The 14652-nt window shown below is 36.0% G+C and overlaps 1 protein-coding gene across 1 annotated transcript; it reads left to right on the top strand.

Moving 5' to 3' along the window:
- The first annotated feature begins 4880 nt into the window (after positions 1 to 4880).
- Positions 4881 to 12487, top strand: LOC107775916 (uncharacterized). The gene is made up of 2 exons (XM_075224955.1): positions 4881 to 10524; positions 12261 to 12487. The coding sequence occupies exon 1, from the start codon at positions 6213 to 6215 to the stop codon at positions 7128 to 7130; it is 918 nt and encodes a 305-aa protein (XP_075081056.1). The 5' UTR covers positions 4881 to 6212; the 3' UTR covers positions 7131 to 10524; positions 12261 to 12487.
- Positions 12488 to 14652: the final 2165 nt, after the last annotated feature.

Raw genomic sequence — 14652 nt, 5'->3', positions numbered from 1 at the left:
TCTAATATTGGATTTTAGTGGGATAGGGGCGGGAACTAATGAAAACTAAAAGTAAAAAAAGAAAGAAAGAAAAGGAAATTAAACTCCAAAATTTCACGGTATCCCTCCAAATTGTCTTTCACCCTAAAATCTCTCAAACTTTCAGCCTAAAATCCCTAAGAGACTGCCGATCGAACTCGTTCAAAATTCAAAATCTCGCCGCTAAACTCCTTCAAAATTCAGAAGGTCAAAAACTCTAAGAAAGGTTGCAAAGAGCGAGTGAGGCGGCTGCTAAACTTCGGCATTCAGAACTCTATTCAATTTCTTCTTTGGAGGCCGCTAATTGATACGAATTAGAAATAGAGTAGTTGCAGGAAGTAGTACTCTAGGTTGTTGGAAGTGTACATGGGAGTTGAGCTTGTTATTTACCTATAAGTTATTACATTTTATATTTGAGTCCTATAAGTAGTTATTTTATTTCACTTTGACCACTAGGTTTTACTTTCTCTGTATGTACCAAGTTTGCCATTTTCAGAGGCAATGAATGAAAGCTGTTATTTGCTTTTTCTTAGCTTAGTTTAGTTTTTAGCTTTAGTTTCTTCTTAAATTCTCATATTGTATCAGTGGTATTAGAGCATCGATTCTCCGACCTCTATTGCAATGGAGGTGGATAGATTTCTCCCACCATTCAACTATTATAATGACCCAAGAGCTAGGCATCCATGGTTGAACGCTGTATTGAATATTCCAGCTACTACACCAGATCCTAGACCTGAAGTTCTGCCGCAAAATTTCAGTTATGCACAAGGTACTGATTTTTATGGTCATTGTAATACGGGATATGGGGCTCAAAACATGGGGTATCAACACCATTTCAATCAAACGCCTCCTCTATACACTTCTAATTTCAGTCCACAACATCCTTGGCAAGTCTCAAGTCCCCAACATGTCCCTTATATCTACCAGCCCTCTGAGTTTGCCCCTGATGTTCCTAATTTTTGGACTGCAGGCGTGGTTCAGGAAGGAGCTGCGTCTATGGGTTCCGTCGTGGACACAAGAATGATTGGAACCAACTGGAGATTTGAACATCCCAATCCTTCTGTGTCGTTTCAATATCAACAGTTCCCTGTCAGCACTTTTGTTTCTGATTTCTTTCCAAAAGACCCCTCAGTTGATGAGGTGAATCCCACTGTTATCCACAGTAACACCAGCTTGAACGAAGAAAGTCCAAGCAGAACTTGTGTCGTCGAAAGTTGTAATGATGCAATTTTAGAAGTCTCGCGGGAAACAATAATATTATCCTCCTCTATTGTTAATGTTCATCATCCCCACCTCACCAACAGTTCTCCTATCTGCGATTTTGGAGCTGATACTCTCTTCTCAGGAGGTTTGTGTCCCTAGAACTTCTATCTTAGATGTCGCAGTTGCAAACAGCAAGGATACTAGCAGTATGAGTGTGCATTTGGAGGTTGACTTAGAAGAACATGGAGCTGATAAGAAAGGGAACAAGTTGTTTGTGTGCCCCTCACCCCTTGATGTGTATGCGCACAATATGTTTGATGAAATGCCAGTTAATGAAATAGGGAAGCCTTTTGACGGATCATTTTCTCCTGAAATGGCTTCAGAAATGAACGAGGTTAAAGAAATGGTGCAAAAGCTTGCATTGCAAATGAATAGCCTAAGCTCGAGGCAGGATAGACATAAACTTCGATTTTCTTCTCAAATGGGGAAAATTAAAGATTCATGGGCAACTAAGAAGAACTTGGATGATGGCACCTATTATATCACAAAGAAGGTCAAGAAGGGCAATGGACAGATAAATTGTACCTTGACCAATGAGAATCTTGATGCAATAGATGTGACCAGAAATGAGACGAATAGTGAAGCAGTGCCAGAAGGAGTTTCTTCAGCTGTTGAAGCTGCTGTAGAGGTTGCACAAGGTGTGAAGACTGGTAATGCAACTACTGAAACGGGGACTGGACAATATGAGCCTATTGGGATATTAAAAGGGGCCAAAACCAGGGAGCTAGAACGAGTACTTGAAACACCAAATGTACTTAGAAAGGCTTCTAGTGTTTCTAATTCAACAAATTGTATTTCCGAGCCAGAACTCATAGTGAAACCATCTAACAGTGGTGATTTTTTTTTTTGCACAATGAGAGGGTCAATAGTTCTTGCAGTTTGTGTATTGATGCCAACAAGTCTGATCCTTCATCAGTGATAATTGTAATTCTGGAGCACAAACAACTCATCATTGAAGAAGGAGCTTTGCCTTATACTAATGATCTGTTGAAGCATCACAGGAATGGTCAAATTTCTCGTGCTGTCAATGCTAATATCTGGAGGGCACACGGAAGCGCAAAATTTGCTGAGGAGGATCATAGCAGCACACGAGACAAAACCAAACAATTGGAAGAGAATAATTATTCAACACAAGAGACTCCTGCGCCCATTGAAGAGTGCGACAAAACTGTTTTGAAAACTAAGGTGGAGAGGATTCTTGAAGCAAGAAGAGAATATTTTTCAATTGGAATCGATACTGAACCTAACATATACATAAGACAACTGGGAATTCCTTTTTTCCATCCTGAAGTTGCGAGTGGATATTTTGTTTTAGGCTTGGTGTTGGTGTCTGCTAAACCAATTACATGGGAACTTCTAAAAGATGATGCCAAAAAGGATCTCATAGGTTCCATTCCAATGGTGAAGGGCTTTGAAATTTATGGGGTGAAACTTGTACCTGCTGATATGTTTTTGAAGGGAAGGGATGTGCCAGAAACAACATATGCAGAATTATTTGCATTTGAGAATGGTAGCAACATGCGTTTTAGCCAATATGGTGTTGTTGACCAACACTTGAAGCATTTCCTTACTGGAGGAGAGTTGCTGACTATTGCCACTGAATTTCTTCTTCCATTGTTAGGAAGAAATCTTATAATGGGGAATTTCTCTGAGATCCCATTCGATCCAGGTGTGGTTATTTCTTCATTTCCACATATCACTCTTGAGGACAAGGTTGGTTTAATAGGGAAGTGGTTTGCAGACTTTCGTTTCCAAATAGCCTATGCGTGCTCGTCGGTTGGAATTTCAGAGGCAAGGAATCTCCTTAGGCATATCTTTGTTGCTATTGGTTTACATGTTACAGAATGCATTAATGCTAAGAAAGGAGAAAACGTTCTCTTCACCATGCATCCAGAAATGGCATGTCGTGAGTTCAGATGCGCTCACACCATCTATTTTCTGGGAAGCGATGGCATAGAGGTTGTCAAGCTTATCAATGATGAAAGGCTTATATTTGGTGCATTTTGCTATGCTGCTAAAGTGACATTAGCTGCTTTTGGGAAGTTACTTCAAGTTGCTTGTCGCGAAATAACTTGGCTAGGCGACTGTGCTAAGATGATTGCTTCAGGAAATCAGCCATTGCGATGGGCGACACCTCTGGATCTCCTTTTTGTCAGACTTTTCTTTAAAACGCAGCGGCATGATATAAGAACTTCTCTTCAAGTTTTGGCTTTGCAGCACAAGGGTGATTCAGTTGAGGATAGGAAACAGAGAACTGTCACTCACTGGATGGTTCACATATGATGATGATTGTTGTTGCTTGCAGGGACGGGACTACAATTTGCAGGGGTACATGATCCCTTTTGGATTCATGTTTGGGATGTCGACCAGATGAACATGATACTCGGGGAAAAGTTTGTGCAATCTGTTCTTAATGTTTCTCACATGGAAGATGAGGGTAAGTCGCAACGTAAGACTGCTGTATATGAGGCGTTGAACGAAGTTGTTAGATGTTTGAAAAATGAAACAGTTTTCATGGTCTTGCAAATTGATCCTAGTAACCGGAGGGAATCCGAAAATTTTTCTCTTCTTGCTGCAATTATAAACAAGTACAAGGGTGCTATGATAGGGAGTGTGCCTCACTGGTTCGAAGTTGCATTCCAGTATACTATGGAGATAATCATGGCAGATTTTGAAGATTATCTTAAGCATTGGCTTAAGTTCCCTTTTCAGGCAACTACTGCACATTATTCTTCTTTAATACAATAGAAACCATTCAAGCTTGTTATAGATTCTATTCCATGGACCTTTAGGCACATTCAAAAGAACATTGCTGGTACCAGACTAAATCTTTTGTTGGAGTTGTTCAATAATATTCAGCAATTACTCTTTCCAGCCATGTCTCATCGGTTGACTGAATTGCTATGGGTTGCTCCAGAAGAGATGCTTCAAGATGTCAGAAGCATTGAAGAAATACCTCAATGCGTCATAATCATTGGTGCTGAAAATTTGCTTGCCGATAGAATGGTTCCGAAGAGATGTCTCGATCCAAGGACAAGAACTTTAAGAATTGAAGTAGCTTCACATTTTCCATTTGATCCTGGATGGATTGAAGTCCTCACCCTTGAGGACAAGGGTGTTGTTCAGGGGGAAGTACTTTACACAATTTCTTCTTTGGAGGCCACTAAATTTTGGAGGCCGCTAATCCTCCAAAGTACTTTACAAATTATACTATTGGATTATCCGCTAAACAAGAGTAAGTTCAATTTCTTTCTCTTTGATATGTTCTGTTTTCTTCTTCTTCTTCTTCGTGTCCTTTTTCCCTTTGAATCAGAAATTGCAAAAGGGGTTCTTTAATTTTTTGTTTCTTTATTTGTTTTCTGCAACTTAGAACTCTATATATGGAGAGTCAAAATCCGGGTTCTTCAATTTCTTCAATTTGAATCAGAAATCGCAAAAGGTTTCTTCAATTTCTTTCTCTTTTATTTTTTGTTTTTATATGTAGAAATCTCTCTTACTAATTGACCTTTTAGGTTTTCCTGTTTATATAGTTTTGTTTATTGAAAATGTAGAATGAAGATAAGTTAAAAGTAGTTGCTTTTATAATGATTATAAAATAAATATTTACAGCACAAAAAGTATAATTCTCATTAAGAAATCATGTCTGCAAAGTCACATAGTTCCTGTAACAGCAAGATACTCTATAAAGCTTGAAGTTGAGATTTTTGATAAGATTACATTTTGTACTTTTGGTGTTTAGTAAAACTCTGACCTAACACTGTTGTGGAAAAATCTTTTAGTACCATTTTGCAGCTTGTTGGTTGCTTTGAATAGTGATCTTTTTTGGTGTGAGTGATAAAAGTGAGATTATTGGGTTTAAAATTGGGTGATCTTTATTGTGTGGAGAAATTTGTACAAAAGAGGGGCGGTTTGGTTGCTCGTAAAATCATCGGACATTGGAGAATGTCAAGAAACCCAGAACTGAAATTTCACCAAAAATGGGTATTGGTTGCTCGTATTAGGACTGCAAGAGAATATAGGCTGAACCTCGTAATGTTCTGATAAGGTCAATGTTTTGAGCGTTAAATTAATCATGTTCACAAGACACTACTGTCAGTTGTCAACTGTTTTCCTACACTTTCCAGCACATATGTTGTGCAGTAAAAAGCAAACACATTATTCTGAACAACAAAAAATTTGAAATACATCCAAGTACCATTTTTCCTTCTATCCTTCTCCTAGTTCTGCCTTATTTTGCCACCCACAAGTGAACCTAGATGACACTAACATATTAATGATCAACTATATCAACTATTATAATATAGGCTCTATTTTGGTTCTAGTTATAATGTAATTGATTGGAAAAGATTATATTTGATGGAGCGGAAAATATAGTTCTTCACTAAATTAACAAATCTTGGTGTTGGATTTTGATTATGTTAAAGATAAATAGCATTTCATGTTCTTGTGCTTACCTGTAGGTTTTTTAAGCTATCCTTAGGATATGGTTGAACTCCATACTTCAAATATATATACATAAAACTAGTTCTTGATTAAAAAAATGACAAATATAGCTAGTGTTTCATTAGATAACAATTATTACAATTTTTTTAATAGTAGAATGATAGTTATTGTATCATTTTTTTTATTTAAGGAAGACAAGATAAAATATCAGTGATTTAATTTTAGAGTGTCTTATATGTTTTAATTTCTCATTTTGTTGAGCAATTGTGAGTTATATGTTATGCATATCAACTTGTAATTTATTTTATTCTTGTAAAATCGTAAGAAGTTTAGTCATAAAGATGAGTCTGGCAAGTGTAATAACAAGTAATGTGCATCGTAGTACTTTCTTTTATAAGTAATGTGCATCTTAATGTTTTTTGTGATCTTAATTTTTTAAATATTATTTCTATTTACTATCCAAGGTTATGGCATCAAGTAAGCGATGAATGCAGCTTGTTGATAACCGACTTGACGAATCCTACTTAATTGGAGTGCAAATTTTTTTGAATTATGCCTTTAGAAGAATAGGAGAATTGTATGAAATACGATGTCCGTGTGTCAAATGTTGTAACACAACATTAGGAACACGTGAGACAGGCGAGATACATTTGAAAGTATATGGAATAATTCAAAATTATACTTTTTGGTATCATCATGGAGAAGTTTTGGGTGAGCCACAGTTGGAATGCGAAGTTGAAGATAATAATGAAGTAGATGATTATGAGGATAAGGATGAAATACATGAAATGCTAAGGGATTTGTATCCTAATCATGATGGAGGCCCTGCTGATGTTGGTTGCAATGATTTACTTGAAGAAGAACCAAATGTTGAAGCCAAAAAGTTTTACAGCCTATTGAAAGATTTCGAGAAGCCACTATACCAAAGTTCCAAAATTTCAAAACTTTCCACTTTGATTAAACTGCTTCACATAAAAAGTATGGGTCATTGGAGCAACGAGTCATTTACAATGTTATTAAAAATGTTGAAGGATGAGATGTTGCCTGATGGAGCGAATTTGCCAAATTCATATTATGAGGCAAAGAAGGTGATTCGGGACCTTGGGCTTTCCTACCAAAAAATTGATGCTTGTATAAATGATTGCATGCTATATTGGAAGGAAGATAATTTACTTGATTCCTGTAAAGTCTGTGGTGCATCCAGATGGAAAATAGATAAACATAGCGGGGAAGCAAAGAATAAGAATGGTAAAAAAATAGCATCAAATATTTTACGTTATTTTCCATTGAAGCCTAGGCTTCAAAGGTTGTATATGTCTGCAAAGACATCTTCTCTAATGACATGGCATCATGATAAAAGGGTTGATGATGGAACAATGAGGCATCCAGCTGATTCAATGGCATGAAAATCATTTGATGAACTTCATCCCTCATTTGCGGTTGAGCCTTGTAATATTCGACTTGGACTTGCTAGTGATGGATTCCAGCCATTTCGGAATTCAAAAACCTCATATAGTATTTGGCCTGTGGTACTTATTCCTTATAATTTACCACATTGGTTGTGTATGAAACAAGAAAATTTCATTATGTCCATGCTTATACCTGGTCCAGATAGTCCAGGAGATGCAATTGACATATATCTTCAACCCTTGATAGAGGAGTTGAATGAGTTATGGGAAATTGGTGTTGAGACCTTTGATGCGTCAAGCTGACAGAATTTTAAGTTACATGCTTCTTTGTATGGACCATCAATGACTTTCCAGCATATGCATATTTATTTGGATGTAGTACAAAAGGTAAATTGGCATGCCCATGTTGCAATAAAGACACTTCCTCAATCAGATTGAAGAATAGTAAGAAACAATGTTTTATGGGTCATTGGCGTTTCCTTCCTCTTAATCACAAATGGAGGAATGATAAGGAGTCATTTGATGACACAAAAGAGAAAAGGCTCCCGCCAAAAATGCGTTCTGGTATTGAGATACTTAATCAAGTGCAAGATCTTAAAGGGTTACAGTTAACAAAGGATCCAAAGAAAAGGACCAAGATATCACATGATGTTCGAAAAGATAACTGGAATAGGAGGAGTATCTTTTTTGAACTTCTATATTGGAAATCACTTTTGTTGCGACATAATTTGGATGTTATGCGTATTGAAAAAAAATATATGTGATAATATTTTGGGGACGATCATGAATGCCAAAGGAAAGACCAAGGACACCATTAAAACTCGACTCGATTTGCAAGAAATGAACATTAGGTCGGAATTTTACCCAATCAGAAAAGGAGAAAAATATGAAGTTCCAACTGCATGTTACACATTATCTCCCCAAGAAAAGCACAACATATGCCTTTTCTTAAATAATTTAAAGGTACCAGATGGATTTTCATCTAATATTTCTCAAAATGTTAACTTGAAAGAGCACAAGATTTCTGGATTAAAGAGTCATGATTTCCATGTTCTTCTACAACATTTACTCCCTCTTGATCTACATGGTATGCTATCCAAAACAGTGTGTGAACCCCTTATCGAGTTGTCTTTATTTTTTAATGTGCTTGGAGCAAAGGCATTAAGGACTAGTGACTTGGATCAGATTGAAGCTCAAATTCCTATAACACTTTGTAAGTTAGAAAAGGTATTCCCTCCCACATTTTTTGATGTCATGGTGTACTTGCCTACTCACTTAGCTAATGAAGCTAAGCTTGCTAGACCGGTTCAGTATCGGTGGATGTATCCTATAGAACGATGGTTATATTTTTTGAAATCTCTCATTAGTAATAGGGCTTGTCCAGAAGGTTCAATTGTAGAGGGGTACCTTGCAAATGAATGTATGATCTTATGTTCTAGGTATCTAAATAGAATCGACATAGTTTAATCGGCCAGAACGAAATTACGATGGTGGTTTAAAAAATTCTGATGGAGGTTTATCTCTATTTTGTAAATCTGGAAAAACTTTAGGAGCTCCAAAACATCATGATCTTGAAGCAGATGAATCGGAGCAAGCACATATATATATATATACTGAAGAATTGTGATGAAGTTTTACCATTTCTAGATTATGAAATTTTGTCCTTCATATCGTATTTTGTTTTCATTATTTCCTTTAGGATTGTTTATCCTTTATGTATGATATTTGTGGTTCAACTAATTTTTTTAGAGAGTTTGCATGAACTCATGTGGATTCTACTTAACACTTGTCTGATACAGAATGGAATAGACAATTTACTGACTTTTGGATTCAATTTAATTATTGTAATAGCAATATGTGGTAGTTTAGGGCCTAGATATCAAAATGCATCTTTTATTTGTATGTAGTTTGTTTTCTATTGTGATATGATGATCTGTTATGAAACCTTGATGTAGAATGTCTCAGCAGAATCAGTAAGTTTACGGTTTTCTATTTGCTGGAACTTGTGTTGTTTACCATAGCAAGCTTCTGGAACGTCACTGGTCAGGCATGTTTTGTTCATTACCTGAATCGATTTTTGGAGTAGGTTAGTGAAAGAAACAAAGTACCTAGTTAGGTATCCAAACAGAGAACCTAGTTGTTTACAATGAACGTATTGGAATGGACAGTTTCAGTGTGAAGAAACACTTAAATATTCACCATTTTCGTGCATTTGCATATCATTACTGGTGCCATTGGGACTACCTGGATGATGCAGTTACTGTTGGTGCATGTTCTATGTTTTAAATTCACAAAATTGAAATAAAGCTAAGGCATTTGTTAATTCAAGCTTTATTGTAAAACTATGTTTTCTTCTATCACATGGAATTTCTGTAATGATATTGGATATCAATCTATGTTTGATGTATTGGAGGATAAATTTGAGAGTGATGACATGGATATCCATCGCGATCATATTTTGGGATGGATGAAAGAGTTATGGAACAAATGGAGAGGACAATTGCATGCAAAATATGTGAAGGGTAAGCCAATCCAAGAGGCTCTTAGGAATGTGCCCAAGGGGGTAGACAAGAAACAATGGGAGTGGTTGGTAAAGGAACATTTTTCTACAGAAAATTTTCAGGTTTGACATAATACCTAATTATGTAATTTTATTTTATACAGTAATATTTTAATTGATAACTTATTTATAACATTTGATTTAATGTTGTCACTCAAATATAGGCGAGAAGTAATAGGAATGCAGCAAATAGAACTAAGTTGAAGATGCTTCATCATATTGGTAGCAAGTCAATTAGAGAGATTATTTATCAAAGGTGTTATCATCAAATCTATTTTTGCTTAATATTGACGAGATATTATTTGACATATTTACTTTTATGTAAAGAGCGAAAAAGATGGCAAACCACCAGATTTGACAACTATTTTCTTTGAGACTCGCAAGAAGAATAACACACTTGTTGAAGCTAAAACAATCGAGAAACATGTGCGTTTGGTTATTGAACATGTTCTTTACTTTTAGTTATTATGGGATCTGATAAAAATATATACTTTGTAGGCTCAAATCAAGGAATTGGTGCAGTCTGAACCGTCACTTTCTAACGTAGAAATTGTAGAAAAATGCTTTAGACCTCAAAGTCATAGTCATGTATTTGGCTTTGGGGGTGGATTAAAGGTGAAAGATTTGAAAGGGAGAACTACCTCAAAACCTGAATTATTGGCTAAGCTACGTTCAACTGAAAATGAAAATCAGTCTTTGAAGGATTGTCTGTCTAACTTCGAAAATGAGATAAGAGAACAGAAGAAAATAAAAGAATTAGTATTAGCACAACAAACTAATTTCCAGCCTCCAGCTCAGGAGAATGACTATTGGGATCCTTGATGATACCAGGTGAGTAACAACTTACATGAAACCTCAATTTATTTTGTTGATTTAAGTGTATGTTATTGTATATCATTTGCGAAATTTATTCTTCTATTAATTACAAATTTCATCGGTGTCAATTCTAACAAGATTCTGTCTGATAATGTTTGAAAATTAATTTAGGGATGGTGTGGGCCTAAGAAAATCTGAGTTTTCTTTTGTAGTAGCTAGAGATTGTGAAGGAATCTCCTGGATCCTGGTGTGACTGAATAGTCATGACCATTATGCCCTCCTCCTGTATGTCACCACTAGAACTAGTGTCCTCAATCCTCATTGCTATCTTTTTCCCCAAAAGAAGCTTCCACCTAGGATTTGGAAGTTTTAGTAAGTCTCCCATTACCAAAGTTCTGATTATTGATCAAAACCTTTTCACCTTCAGGGGCTTTTCTCCTTTGACTTGGTTAAAGGTGGCAAGAAACTAGTTAGTTATTCTTTTGAACATTCTCAAACTAAATTCTTATGTCAACTACTAGCTTCTGCAATTGTCGGAGACCTTTCTTACATGCAGCAGTGCTCCTTAGCAAATGATTTTTTTCCCTCTATATATTAGGAATTAATGACTTCATCTGATGGATGATAAACTAAGGATAAAGCTGATCTTCCAGTCAAAACTGTTAACAACAATGATCACTACTCTATTTTGGCCCGAGAATTTTGTAGGAAAAGCCATATTGCTTGTCCCACAAGAAAAAGGTTGTTACACATTCCTTTATCTCTTGAACTAATTCAGGATGTAGAATTCTGCACCCTACCTCATTGTGGCCTTGCAATTTGCTTTCTCTGTAATATTTGGGCAGACAATCATAATTAATCTTAAAACTGTTCGGACTTCACTTCACCTGTATAATCATCTTCAACTTCTTCTACTTCAACTTGAATTTACTTTGGAAATTCATCCGGTAGATTAACCTCCACCTTCACCCTCACACAACTAGGTCTAGTCTTATTTTGAGAAGCCGTATTAATCTTCAAGGATTCCTAACAGCAGAAGCTATTCTAAACATGACTCCTTCACAAAAAAGGTAGGAGACAAGGCTTGAAAAGAAATCTAGGCTACAACACTAGGGGTTTCCTCCTCCGACTTAAATCACGTATCATATTTGAGAGATCTATCTGGTAGTACTAATCCTGATGTTTAATATAGTGCGCAACTTTGGACATTATATTGACATAATTCTCCAACAGTGATAAACGAATCAAAACATGTCAATCACACAAATAACCAACCTGGCAGGGACACTTAACTTCACTTTGGATTGGAACCAATCTTCGTAATTCTTGTAAATCTGGCCATCCATAAGAAAACTTACCAACAACTGCGTATTGGAGATTTTTCTATGGCTAACATGCGCTTGACTTCTCTAGATTTCCAATGAACAGAAGGTTCTACACGAAGAAACGATAGGGTTTTGATAGGAATAGGTCCGATAGGCTGCATGAGTGCATTTAATGTGCATGATTGATCTCTGTGGAGTAACTTTCTACAGCTCAGTTCATTGACACTGTTTTACCTCTTATGTGGTTAAAATTTGCAAAGTCATCTATTTATCATTTCTTTCACTAAATTTTGTTGTCTGGGTGGGGGAAGCAAGTCGGTTGTATCCTAATCATTGTTGATACTAGACTTTTTTTTGAAAACTTGAGTATATATACGTGTGTTATATATAGTTTTTCTAACTGAAATTTCTTATTTCTTCAACAAGTTTTGGATATTGAAGTTTACGAGAAGCCGATTTTTGACGATATACAGATCAACCATCATTTTGCTGGGAATTTCAAGAAAATTTTACATTACAATCGAGGGATATTATTAGTATATGTAGTTTTTTGCTAAATGTTTATGAACACAATATTGTGACTAACTTACATCATTGATGTACGATTCAACTAATTAACTTATGTTGATCATTTTTGGTATTATTTTATGAAAGCAACATTATCAATATATTAATATTTTCGATTTTCTAGTTGCAAACTAAATGTGATTTAGGGACTTGTGACTTATTTCTTTAGGGACTGTCACACCTCCTTTTTCCGCCCCGCGAGGGGACAAGGGAGTTTTTTTCAATTAAAGGACAATCGAAACGGGATTGGTTTGTTTATTTCAGAGTCGCCACTTGGGAGATTTAGGGTGTCCCAAGTCACCAATTTTAATCCCGAATCGAGGAAAATAATGACTCCATACTACAGTCTGCGTACCAGAAATCCGGATAAGGAATTTTGTTAACCCGGGAGAAGGTGTTAGGCATTCCCGAATTCCGTGGTTCTAGCACGGTCGCTCAACTGTTATATTCGGCTTGATTATCTGATTTTATACAAATATGAACTTATGTGCAAATTTTAACTTTTTTACCGCTTTCATAATTACTATTATTATTTTTTACAAGGAATTGCAACGTTGTGAAAATGTATCTCGAACCGCGTTACAATCAATGTACCCGTGGTCGTTGACACACTTTGACGCCGTTGAGATTTTAAATTTGGGCCACATCAATGTGCACCCGAGTTTAAGGAAATTAAATTATTAAAGGCACGCCTAAAGCGACTAGCGTATCATCTACTTTGGGTAGGGCCGTGAATTTTTGCTAAACGGTCCATCCCGAAGTCTAAGCAATTTTAAAGCAAATATTTACTGAGGGCCCCGCAATTTTATATTTTTATTCGGCGAGGCTCATCTCATTCTTATTTTTAAAAGGAATTTGCAACGTCATGGACACGCATCTCGAACCACGTCACAATCAATGTACCCGTGATTAGAAACACATTTCGACTCCGTTGAGATTTAGATTTGGGTCACATAAATGTGCACCCGAGTTTAAGAAGGTAAGATTTATTAAGGCGCGTCCTAAAGAGACTAACGTATTGTTATTTTAGGAAGAGGTCGTGAACGTTCATTAAACGGCCAAATCCAAAGTCTAGTCAATGGTTATGTATTTATTGAGGGCCCCAGCGATGTGTGATTTATTTGGCGAGGCTCGTCTCATTTTATTTTAAGGATAAACCTACAGTGACTATATTTTCTATTAAGTTCGTCTCTAAAAGAAAAGAAAATCTCTTAATTAATTACATGCCAAAAATGTAGCTTATTAGTTATTAGTTTACGGCTAATGCGAATGGAAAATTGCGATCGAGTTCGTACAAAGAAAAACTGCTTTCATTCTAGATTCTATTATTCAATAATAGTGGAACATGAAATTGACACACCATAATATCAAAACAAATTACCTAGTATTTGATTAATTCAACTAACATTATTAGATGAAGAAGTTATACATATGCAACCCCATTACTTATTAATAAATCGACTACATTTTTATACAAAGAAAGAAAAATTATATTCAACAACAAATCTAAACAGGAGGGATTCAACAGGAACAACGCCTGATTAATATTTCATTTTCGCTTCAAGCCGAGAGTGTACAAATGTGTACCTGGAAATGGCAGTACAAGAAGAAAAGAAGTAGGAGTCAGCAGCAATAATACCACAGCAACAACAGATTCAGCAACACCGCAAACTAGTAACAACCAGTAGAATAACCCAGTAACAGATTGAAAACTCAGCAATACCAAAGTGCAACCGCAGTCAAAGCAGAAGAGAGACGGATACAAAATGCAGTAGTTTACTGATTTTGAATGACACTCGAGAAAAGACAAACGGAATTTATTCAAGTAGAAGTTCGAGTTGTCTTTCTCTTTTACTCTCTAACACTCTTGAAATTTTCCAGAATCTATTACTCTCAAAAATATTCTCCCACTAATAGTCTCTATGTCTTCCCAATAATTCTCATTCAAGTCCCCTATCTATGTCAAGAATAACTCTTATTTATAGCAAGACCTTGTCTTGAATTCCCAACCCCAAATTATTCCCCCAATCGCATGCTTTGTCCCACTTATTAATGTTTTCTTTATTTTAAACCTTGTCCCCAATGCCTACATTAAATAATTACTTCATCCCCAACCCATTATAATTTGTCCCCCATGCCTACATTAAATAAATACAATATTCCCAACCTGTTATAATTTGTCCCCCATGCCTACATTAAATAAATACAATATTCCTCCCTATTATATTTTGTCTTGTCCCCCATTATATTA

The sequence above is a fragment of the Nicotiana tabacum genome, chromosome 11, assembly GCF_000715075.1.
Source record: "Nicotiana tabacum cultivar K326 chromosome 11, ASM71507v2, whole genome shotgun sequence".
Taxonomy (NCBI): domain Eukaryota; kingdom Viridiplantae; phylum Streptophyta; class Magnoliopsida; order Solanales; family Solanaceae; genus Nicotiana; species Nicotiana tabacum.
The sequence above is the reverse complement of the archived record's forward strand: the minus strand, read 5'-3'. Positions and strand labels throughout refer to the sequence as shown.